General features: G+C 39.7%; 1 protein-coding gene across 1 annotated transcript in view; it reads right to left on the reverse strand.

The window, feature by feature from the left end:
- Positions 1–13,584, reverse strand: part of PLEKHG7 (pleckstrin homology and RhoGEF domain containing G7) — a 29,034-nt gene extending 15,450 nt beyond the window's left edge. The window contains exons 1-7 of the mRNA XM_058023288.1: positions 12,880–13,584; positions 11,693–11,715; positions 6,201–6,328; positions 4,914–4,954; positions 3,293–3,388; positions 2,127–2,276; positions 24–119 (exon numbers count right to left, since the gene is read on the reverse strand). Coding sequence (XP_057879271.1) covers positions 24–119; positions 2,127–2,276; positions 3,293–3,388; positions 4,914–4,954; positions 6,201–6,328; positions 11,693–11,715; positions 12,880–13,584 — 1,239 coding nt within the window. The remainder of the gene's footprint in view (positions 1–23; positions 120–2,126; positions 2,277–3,292; positions 3,389–4,913; positions 4,955–6,200; positions 6,329–11,692; positions 11,716–12,879) is intronic.
- Positions 13,585–26,126: the final 12,542 nt, after the last annotated feature.

The following is a 26,126-nucleotide window of genomic DNA, read 5'->3' on the forward strand; positions in this document are numbered from 1 at the left end:
AACAGTTCTCTTTTTCTACTCACCTTGTTTAACTCCTCTAAGTTTGCAAAAAGTCTCCACAAATCCACATCCAAGAGAAATTCATTACTCTGGAGGTATTTTAGAGTGTTCATAAATATCTTTAAAATCAAAACAAATCCATGTTAATTACTGTTTGTGCCAATTCAATAATTTTTTATTCCACTCTGAAAATAATATTTTAACTCAAATTAATGAAAGGATTATTTGATTTAGGGAGGGCAGAAGATGGCATTGTGAGAAAAGTTTCCTGATCTGGCTGAAGGTTAAATATCAGGTTTTGTGCAGAAGAGGGTATGAATGATGTCTCTGGGGTTTCTCTGTGGTTACCATGGAGGCAGCTGTGTCCCTGCTGTGCCCTTGGGCAGCAGAGGGGCAAATGAGCCCCCTTCAGATCCCTGTGTGAAGGACTCAGTGACATCAGAGTCACAGTTACAGATTTCTCTGACCTTTCTCAATGCTCTCCTTCCTACCCCATGCAACTGCTGCTATCTAAATTGTTTAGAGTTACTATGAGGAGAAAAGATATTCTTGGATTAAGGTAAGTAGCAGTCCTGTGGAGATTTTTAATCTCTTTGGATTGTTTTATTAGCCTGTATTCAGTGAAAACTGCGTGTGTATTTATTGGCTGTTTAAGATTTTACATTTTTTAAGCTGATTGAGCTGTACTGAATCTGACCTAAATCTGAAAAAGTCTTAAAATTTATAGGTTAACGAGTAGATTTTTTTTTTTGTTTATGTGTATAAAGCCTAATGAAAAAACCTGTCAGCCAGGTGCCAAGACTGAATAACTAGTGGGAGTGTTTGTTTAGCCTTGTGTAATTCTTCAGTTACCATGACCTGGTTGTCCTGAGAGCTTAAAGTGGATTTATGGTGGTCTAAAAGCTCCCTGTGGAGATTCAATAAAATCAAAGGAATATTTCTGTACTTGGGGGTAACCAGGTATCTTTGAAACTGGTTACCCACATGCAATGGGTTCTTTGTTTAGCAGGAGAGTTTGGGAAGGTGGCATGGACTGAACTGTTCATCATTCATGGGCCATGCAGGGCTGGCTGAGGCTTCTCTGTGGGCTCCTGCATCAGACTCACAAGGAGCCTGCATGCCTGCTGTTACCATCATTCTTCCCAGTATTCACCACATTTTAAACTTTTCAGGTTTCTAAACAAAGTGTATAGAAAGAAGGATGCTCTTCTCCTGCCTTGAACCAATAGCTGGTCCTGCTATCCCGTTTTCTGTCCCTTCCTGTTCTGCCTCACCAAAGAGGAATTCAGCCCACTCCTCTATTTATTTCCTTTACTTTGCAGTAGTTCTTGTACTGTTCAGGATAACTTTCCAGTAACATGGAAAATGTTTTACAAATCTTTTTTCTTCGACTTAATAAGAAATCAGGAATTGTCTGTGCCAAGTACAAGGAACATTAAAACAAAATGTTTGTGGAAGCTTCCCTTCTTTTGAATGGATACATTAACTTTTGGTGTGTGATGAATATAAATAGTGCAGCTATTCTTGTAACAGTCTGTAATATTGCTGTCCATATTTCAAGCTCTTGAAATTCACTGGATTGGAGGTAATACAGAGTTTTTGGGAGTGGAATTGTTTTCAGTATACTTGTTTTCATGTAATATTAAAAATACAGGTCTGCTGAATTCTGAGGTTTTCATTCTCCAGTCAGGATAATCTAACCCCAGATCTATATGAAGTTAAATGACAAATATAATGTTGCAATAACATTAGCAATAATATTATTAGCAATAAAAAACATTAGCAATTGGAATGGTCCAGTACAGAAATAAGTGTTTGCAGCATGGCTTCAGTGCAGTGTTTGCTAGAGAATGGAATATCAGTTGAATATCCTGGAAGGCTCTGCAGTCAGATGGTAATTGCAAAGCACTGGATTGCATCACTCAAAAGTCATGTTAAAAGAGATACCATCATAAAGTCAGAAAAGGGAGCTATGGAAACAGGATGAGCAGGCAAGGTGGGAGGAAAAGGAGGTGCTTAAGTCATTCCCCCCCAGACCTCTAATGAGAAGTTTGAGGAGGCTTTGTGTCCATCACAGCAGAACAAATAATGTTTCATTATTTTTGCAAAGTGAAATCTGACATTACCATCTTGAGAACCAGCAAATGATCCAGAAAGTAAGTGCATTCACTTGTGAAAAGTTCCCACACTGCTGCTTCTTTTTTCACTTCTAACTGGCTCTTGACATCTTTCTGCTCAGTCTGTGGCTCATTTAGAAATTCATGCCAAGATTTACTCTATGGATTGAAGAAGAAAGAAAAAATTGTTGCTTCAGGCATTATGAAAGGAACCTATGTCCTATTGACTGTGTAAATTTCATCTACCAGTATTAGCTATTTTTCTTCTGAAGGCTTGAAAGTTCCATTAAAATATTTTAAACCCCACCATTCTCCTCTAAAATACTTACAATATAAACTCTGAATTTGAAAGAAACACAATGTGATACTTTATGTTTAGGTATGTTGTATCAATTAGTGGGCAGCTTGCAAATGCTAAGCAATGTGATCTGTTGTGCTGCTCTTGGGTGGATGATATCTTCTTATTTTCTGGATGATAAAATCAAGGTACCAAAAGACTTGGTATTTCTAGTCACTTGGAAATTGTGGTGGCCATGATCACATTATGGGCCTGCTCCAAAGTCAGATGTCCATATATAAATTAGGCACTGGCAGAAGCCCTCAGCAGCTCTGTATGGGGACCTGCAGGGAACAGCCTACTGAGAGAAGCAAAAGGTTTGGTCAGAGAGGGGATGGTGTTATGTGGTTAGGGGCCAGAAGCCTTGTTTGTCTGGCAGACGGGCTTTGGTGCCTTTTCTGGAGCCAAACCTTGGTGTTGGCACTGACCTGCATGTGGCTGCCTCTGAACACAGCAGTGGGGTGGCTGTGTCCCATTTGGCATCTCTCTGATGCTGTAGATTCTTTCCTCTGCTTTTCTAACACCTGTAGGTGTTGCTGAGAGGGTTGCCTTGAGATGTTTTTCTGAAGAGGATACCTCCCTGATCCAGGGCAGTCTGGATCCTTGGCAAAATCCTGGTGATTTTGAGGTCCCTTGCTAATCTACACTGACCCTCAGTTTCCCACTTGCCCCTCCATTTGTCATTTTGACAAAAATATACCATATACTTCTGCATTAATTTGACAGAAAGGTCTCATATCTAGATTAATGAACTGAAAAATGTTAGCTTATAAAGAACACAGAATTGCTCCTTCCATCCTTGAGTATCCTTGATACAGTATACTGAGTATTTTGATACCTTAAAGCAGAAAAACTCATCTGTGCAGCAGTCTGTGATCTTAACAGTAGAAAGACAACTTTCCAGATCAGATGCTTGCTTCTGTTTGTCTTTACCCTGTGGAATGACAAGAAACCCCCTGATTCATACAGTGTTTTAAAGACTGTTAAGAAGTTTACCCCTCTTGCCCTAATCCTTAAGGATTGCTCTTAAATGAGTGATTTCTCTGTATTTCCAGGCTCTTCTACACAGAGACAAGGCAGTGATGGCAGATTCCTTTGTAGCTGTGGGTGGGGTGTGCAAATGCCTCAGGTTTGGATGTGTAAGACATTGGTAACAGGCAAAGGGCTACCCTTGGAAGGTGGAACAAATGAAATGTTTTGCTTCCCTTAGAACTGTCAGAGATAGGGGACAACAGATTCATAGTTGCAATCCTGTCATAGGTATACAAATACATGTTTATTTATTTTTAATTTTTTGAGCTATATATGGAAAAAGGTCCCTTGGTCACCTTCAGAGTAGTGTCTGTAAAATGACATTTCAGAAAGTTAAAAGAACAGCAGGAGTTTGTGTGAAGGACCATGATATATATATAAAAAAAGCTTTTGTTTATGCTTTGTTTATTCAGGCCTTGTAAAAAATTTTAAGCATTCTTTATCAACTCTAATTTACTGCTGTGCCAGAGACTTATAAGGTGTTTGCTTAAGTTTTATGTGTTCTCTGGAAGTACATTCCCACTTCATGGATTTCCATTGTCTGAACTTTAGGCACTGAACTCAGGCCAATTTTGAAATATGTGTTTGATTATAATATTTGAAACTTAGAGTTTAAGTTCAGCTCCTAATTTTGAAAGATAAATTGAAATGAGGCAGAAAAAATAATGCAGTTAACATATATGCACACTGAACCCAGTGTAACAGCAAATGAATCTTCATGAATTAAATTTTATGGCATTTAATAGTTTTAGAAATCACTTTTGTCTAAATATCAGATGTTTTTTATTGCAGATTTAAAATATTTTGTTGAATTTAAGAATGCTCGGGTTTAGGTCATGCTCCTTCAAATGCTATGAAACTACTCTCCAATGAGAGGGAGTTCTTGTACATATAAACCTGAGTACTTGCATTGGTTCTGTATGCACAAACTATGCTTTGATAAAATTCAAAAAGTACTGAGAAGGGGCTGTTCTTAATTACATGGTTAGGGAGAAAAAGTTGTCAAGACACTTGTATATAATTTTTTGAATGCTGAACAGTACACGGAAAGGAAATTCAGATATATTAGTAAGTAAAAGTTTTCATAAGTGGAAAAGACAAGGAATTGTGTTAGACAAGGAAAAATTCACTGAGTTGTGCTTGTGCCAAGGACACCTCTCCTGCCACCACCCACTGGGAAGGGAAGCAGTGGCTCTGACTGTGTTTTCATGTGCATCACATGCAATGGCTGCACTGGAGCCACCCAGTCTTCATTGCAGGTTAATGTGCAGGCAGTCCCAGGGAGGGCTGAGACACCTCTGAGCTCAGCTCACCTGCTGGCTGCCTTTCTCCAAGGGCAAGAAAGTAAAGAAGCTACTTGTACCCAGGTTAGTTGTGGGAAAAGGCAAGTCAGAGCAAAGAAAAACAAAATGGTAAAAAATACTCACGACTCCTCTTTTGGCAAATGGCCACCTTGATTTTTTGGACTCTGATGGGTAAAACAAGTGTTATCAGTAAGGAAACAAGTAGATAAAAAAGAAAACTATTTTTATATATGCAGCTTGATAGACTATACTCTACTTGGCTCATATTTAATACTTGAATTTAGGCAGTTTGGTGCACCAGACTTAAAACCCAATAAGCTTGTTGGGTTCCTCCCAGCAAGAGCTATGACTGACTGTGGTGGGATCCTAGATGGTGCTGAATGCTCCTACTTGTTGCAGGTGATCACTGTGATCACTATGTGATTCTTTACCTGGGAAAACCATCATAACTCAAGGCAAATTTGAAGATGTTTTAAAGCAAGAATTAGTCTATGCCTTCTCATCATGATAAGTTGGAGTTATGCAGGTATTTAAATCTCCAGTAAACAAACCATCCCATGAGCCCTAATTCTCAGATCTGTCATGGGGCTGGCACAGTGAGGCAAAGTGTAATTTGTGGTCCTTGGTGAGGCACAGGGAAAGCTGGGGATCTAGATTTAGGAGCGCACTGGTGACTTGTGAGGACCTACTCTGTCCAGCTAGAAATCTGCAAAGGTTTTCTTTATGTGGCACCCATCTTCAGGTGTGTCAGCGAATCACAGTCCAAACTTTGTGTTTCTGTATTTTGAAGGTTTAAGAATGGCTGGCTTTGCTGTCATGGAAATGCTGGTTGTGACCTTGGCTGACTTGCTTGTTGAGAAACTTTTGATCTCTGGCCACCAGGATCTCCGTCAATCACACCATACTATATTCTACAATACCTATTTGTGGAAATTGCTAGCAGGTCTGCATTTCAGTTTTGGAATGTCTTGTGAGCAACCTCTGGCCATGAATTGGATTTGCTGCCCTTGTGATCAGAACACCAATGCAAAGGGCAGCATGGGCTGCTCTTCTCTCTGCTTGAAGCTGTGGAGGTAGGAAATTGTACCTCAGCTGCTTCCAGATGGAGATCCTGGCCTGAGCTCTGGTAGCTTCTAGCTTTGGAGGAGCAACATGATCTGTGTCCTACCTTCTCATCTACTTGATTTTTGCATTCAACAGTAAAATGCAGGGAAAAAAAAACAAAAAGAGGAATTTTAAAACTGGCAATGAAGTCAGTTTGGTGTGGGGTAACACGATCCCCCACAGAGGCTGCACCACCTCATGTTCTCATTGCATATTGCATACATCATCCTCCCTCCCACGCCACATGCACACATGTTCCAGTCCCGCTTTGCTGGGCTCGGAGGAGCAATCCCCGCTGTGTCTGACCTGCAGTGAGCAGGAGGGATGAGCAGGGCAGGTAGTCCATGGCACTGTCTGACACCAGCAGGTCTCCAGGGAACACCTCAAGGCCCGGCAGGCTCACCACCAGGGAGCTGCGCCTGCGCTCGGCTGGTCTGTGGGACACAACAACAACAGCAAATGTCATCTCTGTCCATGGAGGCTGCAGGGAACTCCTGCTGAGCCAGGGGGGAATCAGCTAAAAACCCAAAGCACAGCAGCTATGACATCATGTGCTGAAAGAACAATGAGCAAAGAATTTCAGTGACAGCAAATACCTACTTGAGTTTCAAACTCCACATTGTTGCTGAGATCAAAGTTCTTATGGTCATGGCTTGCCTCAGATAACAAGCTGTTAGAGCATTTAAATATTGAAAATTCCTGGTTTCTCCTGAGGTTAGACAAAAAGTGAGTGAGGATTTTAGAATCTATGTTTTGGCAGTGGAATTTAATGGAGCAATTAAATACTGTTTTTAGCTGACATGTGTCTTGTTACTTTTAACCTTCCTGTAGCTCAGGTGATTTCAAGAAAAGACAGCAAACTAGTGAAACAGTTAAAATGTTGGGTTTTAAAAAATTATTTAACCTTTTGGCTAGTTTGTACTATTTTCTTTCTAAGTATTTCTGGCATTTTTTTCTTGCTATTTAAAATATTTTGAATGTAACATGACTCAGTGGTCCTACTGATCGAAAAATGTATCTTTCCAACTATTGTTGTTCCTAATGGAGAGCATTGTCCAGAATCCAGATCCATGAAGAAAAGTGGCACAGGCATTCTGTATCCAGCAGCATGTTTGTGCCACAGGCTGTTTTCATTCACATACAGAAACTGGTTGGTGCATGTTAAAAACCTTTTCTATTTTGCTAATATCACACTGATATCTAAAGAATTGTGTTAGCATGTGCTGCAGAGGGACTGCTGTCTGCAGCTGCTGCTGTGCTGCCTCCAGTACATGAATGCTGCATTAGGGCTCAAAGGGTCAGTAATTCAGTAGCTGAGGGAGGAGGCACAAAGTACATGCACATTTATAAAGATTCTGTTTTTCAGTCACCACTTATTGTGAATGTTATTTTTGGTCAGTTAAGCATGATTCTTACTGAGATCTTTTTTTGTCTAGGCAGTTATCTTACTGTGAATTTCTAGCCACTTGCCACACTTGGTGTGAAACCTGGCAGGTATATTTTTTCCTTTAAGCCCATGAATAGTTACTTGACAGCTTATCAGCTGACAGATGAGCTCTGAGGTGGAGCACTGGGATTTGATATGTATAGTAAGACAAGGAGACTGTGCCTTTTTTATGACCTGACAGTGACGCTGCTTGCAATTGCCTTAACTAAGCAATTGAATGGTCAAGATGAGAGCTGCTCCTAGCGAGAGAGGTCTGCAGTCTATCAGATGGGCCAGGCATAGGACTTTAACACTTGAGCCATGGACATACAAGGGCTTAAAAACTACATCTTGAGGAGGTTACAGTGTGAAATGCAGGAGTTCTTTGGAAGTTTCTCTGCTAGTCCTACTGAATGGAGAACATGGAATTTATTTATTTGGCTTTAGAGTTTACAATGAAACTCTGTGGTTTCTCATGAAATTGGACCCTCGGTATTGTGGTTGAGAGCTTTAATGGGTGGGGGGTCTGTTCCCTGGCTGTCTGCAAGCCCATGCCACTGCAAGGGAGAGAGAGGAGTGCTTCTCTCAGGAGTGCCTTCCTGAGACGTGCACTGAGTGCTACCCAGTGCAACTTTTCAGTGTTGGTAATGACTGTATTAAGATGCCACTGAACCCTCTAGTGATTCCATGGTGCAATCTTTTGGGCAGGTAGGTTATTATACAAGTCAGGTGCTGCAATATAGTACAAGGATAATCCTCAAAGGTGTTATTACTGTACCAGGAAATTCAGGAGGTTTACTTCAGGTTGGCTTCACAGTAAAATTTTGCCAGTGTATTATTGATTTTTAAAGCATCTAGCCTACTTCTATTTTCACAATGTATTTGAAGCTGCAGGCTAGTGGCTTATGAAGACTAATAATGGAAGCACAGAGTCACTATAACTGAATTAAATGACATTATTTATCCAGATCAAAAAGGCCTTGAACTTCAGGCACACACATGGCTAAACAAGCTCGTTGCACAGGTGCATGAGCCTGTGAAATGTGGGGGCATGGCAGGACCACTCAGGTGTCTGTCTACAATTTTCCTTTGCAATCCCATGAGCCTGGGCTGCTTAATGGCTTACAAGTCTAAACTACATAGTCATGCTTCAGCATGCTTCAGAGATGGAAGGACAGGTATCTGTGGTTTCATGGTCTATGCTTCTGCTGGTTATCCTTTTTTTTTTTTTTTTTTGGTTTTTTTTTTTTTTTGTTTTGTTTTGTTTTGTTTTGCATTTTTTGGTTTTTTTCCTGGAGAAATTAAATTACTGAAGTTCTGCATAGTTAAATTTACTAGGTTTTAAGTCTGAAATATCTTAGCACCTTCTCATGCATTCAGACTCTGTGGCTTTGCCTTTTTCTTTATTTTTTGTTTGTTTCACTTATTGGAGACAGAGGACTGCAGTCATGGAATGAAAGAAATGCTGATGCTTTAGGGACAAACTCAGGCATTTGAATTATTACAGATGATATCTCCCCATTCTTAAAATCCACTTTTTTTTTTTAAACATGATTATGTCATAGATTTAGATGGGAAAGTTATAGAAAATTATTAAAGACATTGAAGCAGATCATGGTCTGGCAAAATAAATATCCTGAGTATGTATTTATTTCTAAGGCACAGGAAGTGTGTTTATATGTCCCTAATCTTAGCCTGACTAGCCATCCCGGGGAACAGACATCTATACAGATCACCTCACTTAAACAGCAGATATATTACTTAAAGGACTATCCACTAGATGTGAATAAAAGCAACAGAGGATATATTTTATAATATAATTTATAATTTATAATTTTATAATATAATTCATAGATAATATTTACTGAGGTAAATATTGTAGGGTGCTCACAGTACTGAGAAAATTGCCAGGCAGTGACACTCTTTCCCAGGCTGCTCAGGGAGGGTGTTTGGACTCCCTGATTCAAAAAGTTAGCATGGAACATGACCTATTGCCAAAAGTAAACTATTTCTGTGATTGCATGAGAAGTTAGGTTTAGTGTAATTGATGCCATCCTGGGCAATGTGCTCCAGGATGACCCTGCTTGAGCAGAGAGGCTGTAACAGAGAAGCCACTGTGGTCCTTCCCAACCTTACCCACTCTGTGATTCTGTGATGCTGTGACACTTTACACCTGTGTGAGCCATTAAAAGAGGAATGGGAGTATTTCAAGATAGATGAGCCCAGCTCCTTCAAGGCATTGAATATGAGCTGTCTTGGCAGTTACTGTGAAGGCTCTTCGTTAGCTGATTTGCTGTAGGAAATAGTGCAACGCAGTTTTCCACCCAGCCTCTGATAATGCTGAATAGTGCAAGGAGAAAAGGAGATCAGAGTAAACTTGAGATTTTGTTTTATCAATGTTTTCTTTCATGGCAGTGTTGGTTTGGCATCTCACCTTCTCTCCACCACATGTATCTCTATCTGTGCTGCCCCTCTTGCCCCTTTTGTTTATTTATTTTGGATGATTTTTATAAACAGCATCAGCTCAGCAAGTTGCCATGCTGACAGGGATGTGCTGACATTCTTGACTGAGGACTGTGTGGGAGAAGGCTGTTCAAAATGAGTATGAGTGCATTAAAGATGTTTTTTGAGAGTACAGCTTGGCAGTGTGGAGAAGAGATGTTCATTAAAACTGAAAGACAAAGGCATGATTTTACCCAGGACAATATGCAAGTCAGTCTTGGAGAAGAGGTGCCAACTGCCCTAATGTGCTTCTAGATGGAGAAAATAATCTGACATGTGAACAGTTTTTGCTGACTGTGATAAGAAGGGATTAGCTGTTAAGAAGTTAGACTAATGATCTTAATGAAGGAGGAGCTGAGCACAGGCTTAACTCAGACCTCGGACCAAATTAGATTTGACAAAAAATGTTTAAAGCAGAAACTGGTGAATTTTAAAATACATTTTTGCACATTCTAATATTTATCCAGATCGAATTCATAATACATTATCCCAACCACCTTTTGACAGTTTTTCCAGCTGGTTCCTATGGAAAAATCTTGGTTTGTTTCCTTGGGTTGTGGTTTCTTGATTTTAAAAGGTGTCTGGATAAAAGTCCAAAGCCAATACCCTAGCTGGCATATATTTACTTCCTTCCTGAAACCACTGTAGGCAAACAACACTAAGAGAAGGTGTGTACACTAAATGTTCAGTGTTCTCCTATTAAACCATTGGTAGATGGTTTCAGTATCTTCAATTTCCCCCCTGAAGTTGGTTACATATCACAAAAATCTTCATGCTGACAGAGAGATATGTTTATGTATTCCTTCTTTGAGTTGGATCAGACCAGACTTTTCCCACAAAAAGTGTAGATTAACTTGTTTTCACATCCAGATAAAAAAGGTGTTTCCCTCCCCTTCTCTCTCCATCTCCATTGTAAATTCAAAATGCTAAAGGGTGGGTTGGAAATTGCACCAGTTCACAATATCCAGGTGGTCTCTTCTTCAGTGAACATGTAATTTCAAAGGCATGCACGCATCTCTTGAATCTCCTCTAGTGAACTGCACTGTGTAAGGACTCCTAGACTTTATCAGTCTGCTCCAAACTGCCCAGTCTCAAACATCCTTGAGGGGACCATGCAGTAAAGAGAGCACTACTCCATTAATGAGAGAGGAGTCAGTATTAATAGAGGAACTATCTACTGCTTCCTTGTTGTGTGGGGAGAAAATAAAACTTCATTCCCTTCTGTAAACATTTGAACATCTTAAGGAAACATATCTTAATAAAAATAATTTCTAATAGCACTTTTACTTTATGATAATTGTTTAGAAGACCTTGACACAATTCACTGCACAGGTATGTGGTATACAATGCCCTAACTTGTAAAATTCACGTATTCTATGTACTCTTCTTAGTTTGTAGGATTAATAATCCCCCTCTCCAGTAGCAGTCCTAGATCTTCTTTGCTTATGTATAAGAACAATATTGAGCTGTTCTCCTACCTCCTTTGCTCCCTTTTCCCTTCTACAAACTTTTGAAGAATGTCACTCAAGATTATGAGATATTTCACATTCCTCAAGCTGAAGTTTGACCCTGCTAAGCCAAGCGACCAGACCTTTTGGCAGTTGGTTCCAGGTGCAAAGCTCCCCGATGATCCGGATGAAATATTGTGTGAAATGTAGCTAAACATGCTAGGGAGAGAGCCACCTTTGAAAGAAAATCTCATTAGAAAGTTTAGTGAGCTGGTGACAAGCATTTCACATAGCAAATCTACAAATTAAGGTTGAGGTATGTATACATGACTCAATGTTCAGTTTTGTCCTAGAGTGAAGCAAATTCATTAAAAATGTAGGAGAGTCAAGCTTAGAATCAGATAAAATAAATATGTGCATACCTTTGCATGGGCAGTCCACTCTCCTGAAAGAAAGTGAATATTCTTAGTTAGTTGGTGAGAAAGCAAGCAAGCAATCTGACTTTTTGTGAAAAAGGAGCTCATTTGTAAAGGGAAATGTACTAATAATAGTGTAATAGGCTTGGGCGTAGGCTAATTAATTTCACTGTTGTGGAGCAAGGAGAACTGATTTGATATCCAGAATGTTTTCTATATTTGAAGGGGGTAGGGGGAGGAGGAAAATAGCTTTTGGTTTATAGTGCAAAGCTAATGGCTAGTGAAGAACTCTACACCTATTTGACACCATCCACCCTCAGGAAAATGTGTGTGTAGGTGCTTTGCATAAGGACAGAGCTGAGCATGTGTGCCTCTGCACACAGGGGAAGGTCTTTGAGAGCAGATCCATAGTACACCTAGCTTGTACAGAAAGCCTCTCCTTTTGTCCTTGTGGAGAATTGAATTGTAGTTTCCTGCCCTTGAAAGACGCGGAGCTGGCTCCTCCCTTGCTTATTTCTCTTTACTGATTCTGACACTCACTGGGCCAGGGTTTCTTTTTTTTTCAGAGGACATTGCACAATTGCTTCTTTGTTTATGGAGCTGGACATAAAAAGGGAGGGAGGCTCTGAGTGGCAGAGCTAGGTAAGCTGAAATAAATAAAGGGAATTGTGCCTCTTCCTTTGGTAGCAGCAGGCCTTAAATTTGACTCAACCAACTTAATTCTTGGTTTTATTAGGGTTAGTAATGCTATTCAGTAAAACAGACAGGAAACTTCCCTGTCTTGGGAATAATCCTGCTGAAGGGTTAAAGAGATAAAGTAAAGGGCTGAAAGAAAATAGCCTTCTAAAAACCAATCCTAAACAGGATCAATTACTTAGTCTTATTCTTCCATATCCACCACCCTGGCCCACCAGAGTGAATGGGCAGAGATGGGAAAGAGTGGCCCTGTACAGGAGTGGACTAAGCTAGCCTGGTCACCGTGAGGAAAGGCTGGAGCTGCTGTCTCTTACTGATCTGGAAAGAAAAATCTCCCTTCCTGTCAAGGGTAGAAGCTTGACTGCTGTATTAGAGGATCACGACCCAACATGCAGTCCAGGTTAAGAACTGGGGTTTTGTTTGTGCATTGGTTCACGATGGACTGACACTGAATATGAAAGACTAAAAAAGACGTTGCATCCTCCTATTCCTCTTACCTGGATGCCTGCCCAAAGGGTAGGGCTCGAGCGGGGGAGTCTCGTAGGAAGCGTAGCAGAGTTGGCTCTCCAAGAGTTTCTGGGTGGCTCATTGGGACTGTCATTGCTGAGAGGATTCTCTTTGCTGGGAAGCTTTGATCTGAGTAGGTCAGACTCTGGAACTGCTGTCGTTCTCTCAGACTTGGCTTTGGATGACAATAATTTTGCATGGACACAAGGAGGCAGCGATAATGAAGAAATTGTAACGCACCGAGGCGGACTCTTACAAATGTGGTGGAGAGAGCCAGTGTATTCCTTTTGATTTCCCAGCTGAGCTGTGTAAGAACAGTCCTGAAATGACAGTGCTTGTGAGGCAGAGGCCATCCTGAGGCGCCTTAAAGTTGGAGAAGTGGAAATTCTGGCCCGAGCGTGGCGGTCGAACTGGATAGGTGCATGGTGGATCCCATTGCGCTCCTCTGCAGGAAGCCTCAGAAGTGAAGACTCTGTGTAACCTTGTTGGAGAATGTAGTCCCCAGGAGGCGAGGTGGTGTCCATAAAAACTGGTACTGTCTGCACCTCAGAGGAACTGAAGACATCTTCAGGGCTGCTGCTTTCAGAGCAAGCAGCATTTTCCTTATGGAGATCAGCTTCCCCGTCTAGAGGTTCCACGCTGGTGCAGGTTTCTTTGACCAGGTCTGGGGAATAATCAGAGCTTGGTTGTTGCATTCTTAATTTGCAGCATGAAGATTTATACCTATGTGTACCTAGGAAACATGATCAGAAACAGTCCTTACAAACTTGCTATATGAATTTTTAAATGGGAAAATATGCAAATGGAAAAAATATCCAAACAAAACAAGGCAGATATGTGCGCTAGCACAGAAATTATTACCTTTGCATTGTATCCTGCTCAAATGCAGGTTTTGAGAGGTTCAGGAACCAATTTTGGCAAGCTGATTAAACAGCTGCGAACTTGGAGTGTGCCAGCAGAGTGAGCACCAGTCAGTGGAACTAACTAGATGGTGAAGAGTAACTGAGTTCAGCAGCTCTGCTCCTCTGGCACTGCCGCCGCCTGATTTCTGGCTGCCACTCCCCCATCGATAAACGGGATTGTAGCGCTGCTGTAGGTGGGATAAGAATGAAGTGACTTGCTCTCAGATTTGCTGCAAAATTCTTTGTGTATAAGTACTAATTTCTTGATGAATTCTTAAGCAAATACAAATTTAATACTTAAGTAAGGTATGTCTCATCACTCTTGCTTTCTTTTCAGCCCAAAAGGACTTTGAAGTACACATGATGTATATGTTGTAATCAAATAATGAAAAAAAATATTTATCTTAGTAACTTATCTGTTGATTCATCAGTAAAAAGTCTTATGTTCTTTGATTCATGAAGCTTTAACATATTTTCATGTTTAGTCTTACTAAAACTGGACTGACATTTCAAGTAATAAGATTATGAATTCAACCTCTTTAACTTCTTTGCTAAGTGGAATCTTAAATATGTTCATGATTGCTAGCTTATTTGGGGAACTGTCATTTATTAGAATTAGTTTATTCAAACCTATGTTGAATTTCTTGAATTATTGAATATCCCACATTGAATGTCCTTTTTAAAATCTAATTATATAGTTCCATCAGATTGATTTACAAAGTGATTAGAAAAAGTTAATTTATCAAGTCTGCCAGTCAAAGTATTGCTTTTCCAAAACCTTCAGAAGATGATCATTCAGATTCTAACAGAGAGAAAAGCATATCTACATGATAGAAATGGCTTCTTTCACAACTCTAGAGAACAGCCACAAATATATTAGCATGTATTAATTTCTCTCTAGTGGATAAGAACTAATTAACACATATGCTTATTAAAAATCTCTTTTAATATGCTGCAGAATGATAAAGAAAAACTGTTACTATTTTCCTCTTTTGAAAGAAGATATTGCATACCATTGCTCTGAGATTTGCTGTTATTGCTTTTTAATATTTCAAGACATTTATTTTGTGATGTGTAATCACGTCTCACTGATTGTTGTTTGGCAATCATTCTCACTGTTTTTTTAAATTTTTTTTTTATTATTTTTTCTTGGTAATCCTCTCTTCTCCAGGCAGAATTTTGCAAGCTGGCAAGCAGTTTCCAGATATTCATGTGAATAGTGATCTGTTCCACAAGCAGAAAAGTTTAAAGACATCTTTTTATGGAAGTCTTAAAAATACGACCGTTTTTTGCTTTTCAGTTTAGCAAGCTTTATTTTAAAGAAGTAAAAATTTACATATTTATTTTTGGGTATTTCTATGTTCCTTTTGTGAATAGAATTTCTCTGCAGTAAAATATTTGCAAAGACAATAAATACATCATTTAAAAAAGTGCAGAAATGCACCATGTACATGCAGAAAAAATATATGATCAAACTTACCAAGATAGCCAATTGAATATGTCACATCCTTTTGAATCAAATTTCCAACAAGTCCTTGATTAATTGATAGACAGTCTTAACAGTAGCATTTTGTCTCTTAAAGCCTCTTTACTGAATGCTGGTATAGGGAACATGCTTTTTCTTGTAGATTTATTTCCAGGGGATTTGTTTATGAGGAAGTGGCTTCAGGACCAATGCCCCTAAACAAAGGTAACATGATCCATTGGATTAAATGTCCTGCCTTTTATATTTCTGGACTTTTCACGTTGCAAAAATTTGGGAAGACAGATCTCATGCAAGCATATAATAATTTGCAAGAGCAGATAAAATGCACCCACTCCTCCAACAATCTTTTTTTCCTCCCTCTTGTCTTCATTCATTCATTCATTCATTCATTCATTCATTCATTCATTCATTCAGCTGGATCTAACTATGCATTGCTCATCTTTTATGGAAGTATAATAGTTGTCTATCCCTTGTTTATATTATTTATGATTAGTTTTTAATTTTAACAAGTGTGCTAAATAGTTAAGTAATTTTGAACACGGACTTTAGTACCAGAATATTTGAGAATTCATCCAAACATTGATAATTCATTGTTTTGTTGTATTGTAGAACTGATTGAAAAATACCAGAATTGATTAAGGCATTTTTTGGTTATATGAATTGAAAGTGAAACCTGGGAAAAAATGATTTATTTGATAGATAAATTATGAGGAAGCACTAACGTCAACAAATGTTTAACTCTCTTGTGTAATTAAGGCACATTTTAAGAGGGTTTAGTGAACTTGAAATGTTTGCTTGAAATGTAGAAACCGTTGCAGTACAATGCTTTCAATTTCTGTAAAGGTTTTTTTGTCAAAACTCATCCATAAACCAAATCAAGATATCCCTAAACTGGTGTAAGTGCCTTTTATTTTACATAGCACTGGATGTGACTGTGGATTGAGGGAGGATTATTCTGAGAGAAAAAGTGAGAAAACAAACTAAGATTCTGTAGATCACATGAAAATATGATCTATACAAGAAAAACAAATTGAAGCCAAAACCACTCCTTAATAATTGCTATTAAAAGAAAATATTTTTAAAATGCTATGAAGTTTCCCATTGAAAGATAATTGCCTTTGAAAGGATTTAGGAACATTTGCTCAGCCAGTGATACTGGATGGAGCAAAGGCCACAAATTTACAATAGAAAAGGTGCCTCATTTTGAAGGAAAAAAAAAAGCTAAAAATTAAAGATTGGAATTGATACAGAAATAGCCCTTCCTGAACTGCAGGGCACTGTATTGTTTTGCAAATTGATTTTAGTGGGTACAAACATGAGCATTTGGAAAGCATGTTATTAAGGGGGGAAAAAAGCTGCTATTTTGAAAGAAATAGTCTATGCTTGCATAGTATAAACAAAGCTCCCTGAACCCAAAACCAATTGCAAACTGGATAGCATTTAATTTTAAAAAAAGCTATTCCAGGGAGTAATGAAAGATGTTATTCACAATTCACTTATATATTACTTTAAAGGCAACTTTGTTACAGGGGAGTAGAATAAAGTGATAGAATTGGACTAATGTAGAGTCAAACACCAACAACATTTCATGGTGTCTGTGTAATTATTGTCTGAGCAGCAGAGCTTCAAAGCAGAAGGAATTAGGCTTTTGAAAGGTTATCCTCAACAGAAAATCACAAACAAACAATAAATCCAAGGGAAATCAAACACAAAGGCTGACATTAACTGCTAAACACCGGGAAATGCCACAGTTCAGCCTGGCTGTGTCATTGAGCTGCTGCTTTTTCCTGTGCATTATCTCACAGGCTGAAGTGAGATGCCTGAAGTCCCTCAAGCAGAATCTATCAGACGTAATTACCTCACACAGATATAAACCTAGGTATGTGGTCACTATTTCTCACCAATATGTCTGTAACCAGTGACAAATTTGTGGTTATCAGGTGGATATAAGAATGCATTCAAATGATGACTGCGAGGACTGGTAAAATAAAAGTCATATCTCCATCATCTCAAGAGCCACAAAGAACTCTGTAAGGGGATCTCAGATCTGGAATAGAGACTGAATGCGCGTGTGGAGGAGTATAAAAAATATGTCTGGACACAGCAAATTAACACATCTTTTCCTAGAAATATGAAATCCAAGTGGAATGTGAAATGGAAGCATGAAGTCCTGTCTCTATTGGAGACCAGTAGTTGAGATTTCAGAGCTGGCCTCCAGCTGGGACCACTTGAGATTTACAGGTAATATTCACCTGTCTCTCAAGTCTTGCAGCCACTGCTGACACCTCCTGCCATGCTGGTCTGTTGCTGTTACATTCATTTTTGGCAGGCTGCACAAGGTCCCCGTAGGTGAATCTTTTATCTTTCCTGTTTCTCTGATAAGCCCTGCCATAGCCTGAGCTCCAAGACTCAGGTAACTATAGCAGAAACATGCTGAGTGTATATGTGCCTATGTATGGAAGGGAAAAAAAAAGAGAAGGGAAAATTCCAGAAAAGGACAGCCCTCTGGGCAACCAAAGGATCATCTCAGAGATACAAAAGGGGAAGATGAAAATTAAATCCGTTAACTTCCAGAGACAGAAGGGATAACTCTCTTCTTCCTATGGATTTACAGGTGAAGGGACAGGTATGCCTCATTTCTAAAATGAATTTTGGATCCAGACACAAAGTTCTGCTTTGCTTGCAGCCCTATACTGTCTCCTGACTAAAGAATGAAGCAGAACAGCTGCTTTGTGTTAATCAGCAGTTGTAGTGTCCCAGTATGTGATGTGATTTCTAGCTCTGCTTTCTATCTATGCAATCTAAATTCTTTTTGGAGCCTAGGAACCGTCCATAGCACCATCCCATTGTGCTGTTTCCCTCTCCTCTTGTTCTAGGCAGATCAGAGTGGGTGGGATTTTCCAGGATTTGTGTGAGATTCATGGTGTATTATAAGTCCTGGTATGGGGCAGGGGCTTTCTAAGGTGTAGTGGTGGCAGTCCAAGTTTCTGCTCTCCTTAGCCTTGTTCCTCATAGCTGGGTCTGCATGAAGCATGCTTGAGGAGCTGAGAGGACTCATGTATGCAACAGCACCTGGGAGAGGGTAGGGGGAGGTAGCTGAGCTGTTTTGTAGGGCAGCTGTAGTGGGAAGGCAGGGAGAGAACACTTACAGACAGACTGGGAACTAAGGGAAACAGGAACTCCTAGCAGCAGTAGCTGTGGTAATCATCCCTGTTCTGAAAAAACTGCCTGCAGGAAAATCTGTCCTTCAGCCATGTACTCATTCTCCCTTTTTTTCTGAATTTTCTTATTGTCAGAGTGTCTTTGATGGAGCAAGGGCTGGAGGAGGGGGGCATAGGAGCAGGCTTTCAGGGCTGAGGAAAGAAACACTCACTTTTCCTCTGATATGGTAGTTCTGTGTAAGCTGCAAACAACTGGATAGCTTCATCCTGTACCTGTGACTTCTCACCAAACGCCTTGTCAGACTTATATATTGCATAAATTTCTGCATGTGGTACTGCAGCCAGATTTTACATTTTTGTAACTGGTTTCAGTGTAAACTAACAGGAATAAACAGCTGAATGAAACTTTTTGAGGCAGTGTAGAAGTACCTTACTGAAGTTTGGATGAAAACTTGCATTGGCACAATTCTTCTGCCTTCCAGCTCCTGACAGTACAAAGTGCTAGATTGAAGATTTTGCCCATTTGTGAGATTCTGTGTGCTCAGAATAAAAAATTGGATGAGGAAAAAAAAAATCAATGTTTCATGTGAAGGCATGTGTTTGGTTCAATGGGGAACTTGTAAAGAATGTTAGGAGTAATTCCAGGAATTTGGAGGTGGGTCAGTGTGACCTACATCCCTTCTTGTCATCCTTTCCCACTGCCACATAGGACTCTACATTTTCCTAGAAAGCTAGTTTTGGTCTCAGTTACTTGGCTTGCCAGCTGTATTTCCATTTTCCTCCTGTCACAGAGACAGATTTAGAGAGAGTGGGTTGTAGTTACTCTCACTAGAGAGAATTGTGGAGGTCTGGTTGATGCAAGCAGTATAAAAATGCAGTCAAGGGCTGGGAGCATTCACAGATGGGAAGGTGCAGATGAGAGATTTGCTTTGTCACGGATGGAGGCAGCGTGCAGAGGAGTATCAGAGCCAGAAGTACCATCCTTCATTGCTGCAAATCCTCCCCACACTCTTTGGTGGTCAGATGCCCTCCAGCAGCTTTATTCTTGTTCCTGGACAGAAGAGGGAGTGCTTCTTCTCAAAGGACATAGGGCATTTACTTCACCAGATACTGTTTCCAGCAAATCAGTGGTTAGGGGGTCTGGGGGCAACAAAGTTGCCTGGAAGGATAGGGGAATTTGGCACACTACTCAGCAGAGGATGTACCAGGCCCAAGGGAACTGTTTATACCTTGGTTTATCTTGGTAAGCCAGGGGGAAATGCTCTTTCAAACATGTTAAAATTCACTAAAGCTTTAGTGAGAAAAACAGAGTCTGGATAACCAGATGTTTGGACTGGGTAAACAGGGTAAACTCTGGCAGTCAGTAATTAGCTGTTATAGGACAAGAACAGTCAGTCTGATCACAATAGAAATAATAATATGCTGATCTTTTCTGTTTTTCTGTGTCCCACCCTTCTGTGACTGCCTGCTTGTTCCCCAGAGATATCAAACCTTGACCACAGCGGTTAGAAATGTAGTTTAAACAGCTGTCATTTTGCATCCTGCTGGCTGTTTAGCTCCCTTTCATCTTCTGTCCCAGATGCAGGACTCTTTTCATGAATGATGTACTTTCATAGCCCCTCTGCTTGAAATACTGACTGTCCTTCCTGAACAAGTGTTATGTAAGACAAAGAACCAACTGCTGACCCAAAAGTAGTTAAACATATTGTCAAACACTTTTGTTTGTTGATGTTTGTTTATTGTTAAATACTGGCAGCTGAGCAGCCATTGTCCATGCTGGTGTGGGTGAATCTAAACAGGCACAATGGGCTGGTCTGTGACCATACATTTTCTCTTGTGTTTTCTTTTTCACTGGCAAGTTTAAACAATATAGAGCTGTATCAGTCCCAAACACTAAATAAAGGATTAAGAATTTAACAAATAAATACTTCTAACTCTTGTAAGGGAAAACAGCTGAACGTCATTCCTGTAATTAAGTGAGTGACTGGTCATAGAATAATGCTATGGCCTGAATTGGCAGGGATTTTAAAGATCATCTACTCCAATCCCCTGCTATGAGCAGGGACACCTTCCACTAGACCAGGCTGCTCAGGGTCCCATCCAGCCTGGCCTTGAACCCTCCCAGAAATGGGGCATTCACAGCTTCTCTGGGCAACCTGTTCCAGTACCTCACCACCCTCACACTAAAGAATTTCTTCTTAGTATCCAATCTAACCCTACTGTCTTTCAGTTTTAAACCATTCCCCCTTGTCCTATAGACTTCTAACTTTCTAGATTTACAGACAGAAATAGGATAAAATACTGGTCTTCTAGAAGTTTTGCTGATGGCTATCATCTAAAAAGTCTGATTCACAGACCTCCTAAGGCATAGCTCCTATGCCAGCCCTTCCAGACAGGCTTTTCCAACTGAACACCTTCATGGCTGTGGCACAGTCAAAGGCTTGCTGGGATCAGATGACAGCAGTTGGATTTCTCATGGATTTATAGTCCAAATCCATACTGCACCACCTTGATATTGTGATATTGATGGGTATTTTACCCGTGAGTGTGCGTGAGTTTTCTCTCTGCAGCGTGAAAGGGACATCTTCAGTTTTAACAACTGTTTTAGTAGGTTTTATTATGCCCATGTTCTGCATGGCGTTTGGATGAGCCCTGCTAGCTTGATAGTGCTGCCACTGAGGAGAACATCTCAATTACTTCTCCTCTACCCTTAAGGATGCTTAAATGAATCCACCTCTAATGTCATCCTGGTATTTGATCTCATAGTAGTTTTGTTCAGGCTCTAGAATGAGGCCATTGAGCATTTCTGTGAATGTATACATGGGGTTCTTCAGACCAGGAGAGATTCAAACAAACATATTTCCTTATTACAAATTTCGGAGTCCCAAAATCAACTGAGTGACAGAATGGAAGATGTCCTGGGAAACAAATTCTGATAATCTCTCTATGACTGTTATCTTTGTTGCTTATATACAAGAGGGGTATCAGACTTAGGTGATCCTAGCCCTTTTTAGGTTTAAAAAGGCATATGTCTTGCTTTTTGCTTTTGCAACAAAAGGGGAGGACAAAGAGCAGAGGGGAACAATAAAGAAAGGAAATTAAACAAAATGAAGGAAGGAAAGGCTGGTAACAAATACAGCAGGAGTAAGAGGGGAGCTGTCTTCCAGCCTCTCCTTGTCCAGCAGAAATCTTAACATGTTCCCCTGACTGCCTAAAGCACAGATTTTTCTTGTTAGATATAATAGTAGAAGAAAGAAGTTTCTTATAATGAGCAAAGAGTTAATATGTTAGTGGGAAGTTGTTACAGACCTCAAAATCAAAGTGGTAATTCAGAGTATACATATTTAATTCATATTATTTGATTTAACCTTTTTTTTTAAATTGCTACAGCAGCACTGTGACAAACCTTGCACATAATGCCTTGAGGACAGGCTGCAGTGACTGAAGTCAGTGGAGCCTTGACAGAAGCATTGTCCTCTGTCAAGCACATTAATCTAGCTCTTTTTGATCACTTTGGGTAGCAACCATCATAAATGTCCGAAGAGAGTCTTTATCATGCTCAGGGAGTGAAGTAACTACTTCATCCATTTCTCATACTCGATGAAGCTCTACAGCTTCCATTCCTTTGTGCTGGGAATAGAGGGACTGCAGACCCTGTTAATCCACCACCTTTAATCCACCACCATTTCATAATGCTCATATGAACTGTTTGATGGTGATGGAATTAATGGAACCTCTTCTCACCAATTCATATTACCACCCCAGGATAATTTCTAATTTACTGAAGACTTGTCTGATGATCACATTATCTATTATATTAAAGAAGTCCATGGCAATGGCATGGCATGGCAACCTTGAAAATCCTCAAGAAATTTATAACTAACTTGGCACCATACAAAGTAAAGTTGATAGTAACATTTTACTGATTTCAACAGGTCTGAAGGTAAAAGTATGTGTTATCCTAAAAGAAATGTTGTGATTTGAGTGGTGGCCAAAGTTTTGAGATCAAGTCTGAGCCTTAATTCAGCGCGTTCCTACCTCCTTCAGTTTATGGACCTTTAAATTTTGGCCCATGGAGAAATAAAACCTTTTGAAAACTTCAAATATACAGTTAATTACAAAAGAGATATGCTTTCTTTAAAATGTGCTCTTTAAAAAATCTGGTTTTGTGGGTACCTTGGAAATAGTTCGCAGGACTTTGAGAGATCTACAGACCAGAAGCTGAGAGTCCAAAGCTACAAGTTTAAAACATAAAGAATGTTGATCAGTGAGCCATCACAGAAGGGACAACATTATCTAGTAATGAGGAATAGAGAGCAAACTTTTTATAATGGTAGCAACTCTAATATATCCTAATTAACTATTTTCTTTTAACATCATTCTGCAAGGTCAAATATTTACTGCGGAAGAGTTTGCCATCTCTTTTCTTGGCTTGTGTTTGTGCTGCTGTGCGGTGATTTCTTCACAGGGAAAGGTAATGTCTGTGGAGCTACCAGAGGACAGATTTTCTCCAGCACTGATTTTGTACATTGTTCAAGAGCAAGACCAATCCTGACATTGCATCTGATTTATTCAGTGGATAGGAAAGTTGTCTGCAGCAGGTGGATTTATTCAAAACTCTAAGAAGGTAGAGCACTGTAGGAATTTTTTCATTGCTTGGATGTGTATAAAAGGCACTTGGAATATTTGATTAGTAGCCCAAGAGTAGGATAAGAATCTCTCTGGCTTCTCAAGAAATCCCATTTTTCATGGTGTAACTGTAAAATTTGCTGCTAGCTGGTGAGGACAAATTTCAAATAAAATACTAATTTTCTTTTCCTTGTAAACTCTTAAACCATTTGTAAAATATTACATATTTATTCACATATTCACACACATCTTCCTGAAGGTTTTTGTCCTTGCTTATTTTCTGTACAATGTTTTATTTTTGTTGTTGTTGTTGTTGTTGAAATCTGTGAGATATGAGCTACTCAGGCTTTTTGTTCAACACAAGGTGGCAGTAAGACATTGTCCAGTGTCATACAGTGGCTTGGGTCTCTTGCTTTCCCTCCTGTTTACTTGGCCTTCAGATAACAAAAGCCCTCCTGATGAATGAGCATTGAAAGCAAAAGTGGGTGTAAGAACAACGATTTAAAAGGTGCACAGATAAAGTGAATGCTCCAGATAAGATCCCAACTGATTTGTTGCATTATAGTAAGCTGTATTTTATCATACTGTGGACAGTTTCACAAAGTGCTATACTGCTCTCTTTTTTCCCCTCTGCTGTTATTGTTTTCTTAAAATTTACGCATTAAATAAAGGCTGCTACTGCAAAGGCAGAAATTCATGTGTTTTTCGAGTTGTCACTTAAAAGTAACCCAGTATTGGTTGAGATTCTACATGTTGGAAGGGACAAAGCTTTCTACCTCAGCTCTTGGTTGTCTGGAAAACACTCCAGTGTTGATGTGTTGAGTTGTAGCTGCAGTGATGGACTCCTTTACAAAATGAAGCGAGAGGGAGAAGAAAAGAGCACCGTGCCAGAGTATTCCACTGGCAATATTAAGAGAGGCATTTTCCTTGCTTTTGTTGGGTATAGGTCGTGTGCTGACAATCCTGAGTGCAGAGCAGCAAGTGGCAAATGTGGCTGCTGTTTCTTTTCTTACTGGTACTCGTATTCCAGCAGGCTCAAAGCAGATTCAAAGCATGGCTGGGATACTGGATTTGCTGATATGATTAAAATTCATCCTTGTGGGATAAGCTTTGGTATTTTAGGTCCATATTACTCCCAGCTTCCCAGAATGCTCTGAAGCACTTGTGCATCATGTTTCTGACTAGATGTTTGCCTGAGATGGAGTTCTGGCAGCATGACCCCAACGTCCCAGGGCCACTGGGTTTGTCTGTGGCCTCTGTACACAGAGCACATTGTTGGGAGCAAAACAGAAATCATAGATCCTCTGTACACAGCAGCACATTGCTGAGAACAAAACAGAAATCATAGATGTTTCAGACAAGCTGAGGGAATGGAAACTCTGCCTCCTCGTTTCACAAGCTATGCACGTGTGGTTTATTTTCCAAGAACTGGCTGGCAGAGATCATATTATTTTGTTTTCCATCAGAATGATTCACTTATAGCTTCTAAAAGCCAGTCCCATGTTGATACTGTGAACTCCTGTGCACGTGAATCACTCACACACAACTTGGAATATGCATCCTTTAGTATCTATCCAAAATCTATTAGCTTTCTGATGTTATGAAATAATAAATATTATTATAAATATTAATATAAATACTGTTAAATAGCAATGTAGGCCTACTTCTTCTCCTGCTTACCCCTTCCAGTTTTGCCCTTGAATGCTTGCCATCTGGAGATGAATTATGGACTTTGAGACTACACAAAATAATGCAGTTTTCAGGAAGAAAATTCCCTACTGTATAATCTTGATTTTATGCTAATGGATCTCATAATGATGAATAACCCCTACAGAGAACCTTTAAAGTGATGTTTGCAGTATTCTCAATGTGTGATTTATGCATGACCACAGGGTTTGGTGTAATAAAATGATATGCTCTAAAATTTCTCATATTATTTGGCTATGTATGACTACTCGAGATAATAAAATAGAGGGTCACAGGGACTCTTTTGGGAGTCTTCTTATGATTCAGCTATTGTCCAAGGACTGTTAGCTAAATGTTTTGTGTGACTTTCATGACTGCATCAAAGAAGTGTTGAAATATTGTTATGATGTGCTGTGCTGGTAGTTGGGTGTCCTTTTATAGGACTAAAGATAAAAATGCTGTAATACTATGCTGCTAAGTTATAACTATTTGCAGAGAATAGGGGCTTCTACTTCAATATATATCTGTGGTTTGCTTGTATGGAAGTCCAAAAAATCTGATACTGCTCAAAAAGTGACTCTTCTAAACATAAAACAGGGACTCCACTGTAAAGAAATCTTCTCTGAAAATCTCTGGCTACTTGTGAGGTCCTTCTAAGAGAGTTTTAGTATCTGGTAACATTCCTTTGAAGTTTTTATATTACCTTTATTTTGATCATATGCCACCAACCATAGCATTGATTTGAGTTTGTAAACCTGAAATAACAGCACATTTTTGACACCCTCATATTACATTGGAATGGCTGAAGCTCTAGTAAACAGAGCTATTACACTGAATGCCCAAGGAAGAGACATGGAAAAAAAAAATTAGTAGCATGCTCCAAGAAAGAAATCTGAGGTCAAAGAGTTTGCATGGGAGGCAAACTACGTGGCTGGGATTATCCTGGCTAATTGTGGGTTCCAAAATATCTCCTGAGAGTTTATCGTGGCCAATTGCTGTATTAGCTTTCCTTTTCTACATCTGTTTGTGGGTGTGGACAGCACTCAGGAGTGACCCTTTCCTTGAAGGCTTTTTGTACAAGAGCAGGGGTGAGAGGCTGGGACAGGCTGTCTGAAGGGACTTGCTGTGCTGTTCGTGCCTTGCTGGCCACGTCCACACAGACAGCAGCCAGGAGCTCTGCCTTTGGCCTTCTCCACACACTGGGCAGTTCTCTGGCATGAAATGAGCCATGCTTTGGATGCACATGACAGACAACATGCATTCTCATTCTCTGCTGAGAAGCAGTATAAGTTCAGGGTTGAAGACACTTTGATGAATTTGAAAGCAAGTAAGGTTGTCTGATAAACAAGGACATCCTGTCAGTGAAGTGTTTT

This window comes from Melospiza georgiana, chromosome 4 (assembly GCF_028018845.1).
Source record: "Melospiza georgiana isolate bMelGeo1 chromosome 4, bMelGeo1.pri, whole genome shotgun sequence".
In the NCBI taxonomy this organism is placed as follows: domain Eukaryota; kingdom Metazoa; phylum Chordata; class Aves; order Passeriformes; family Passerellidae; genus Melospiza; species Melospiza georgiana.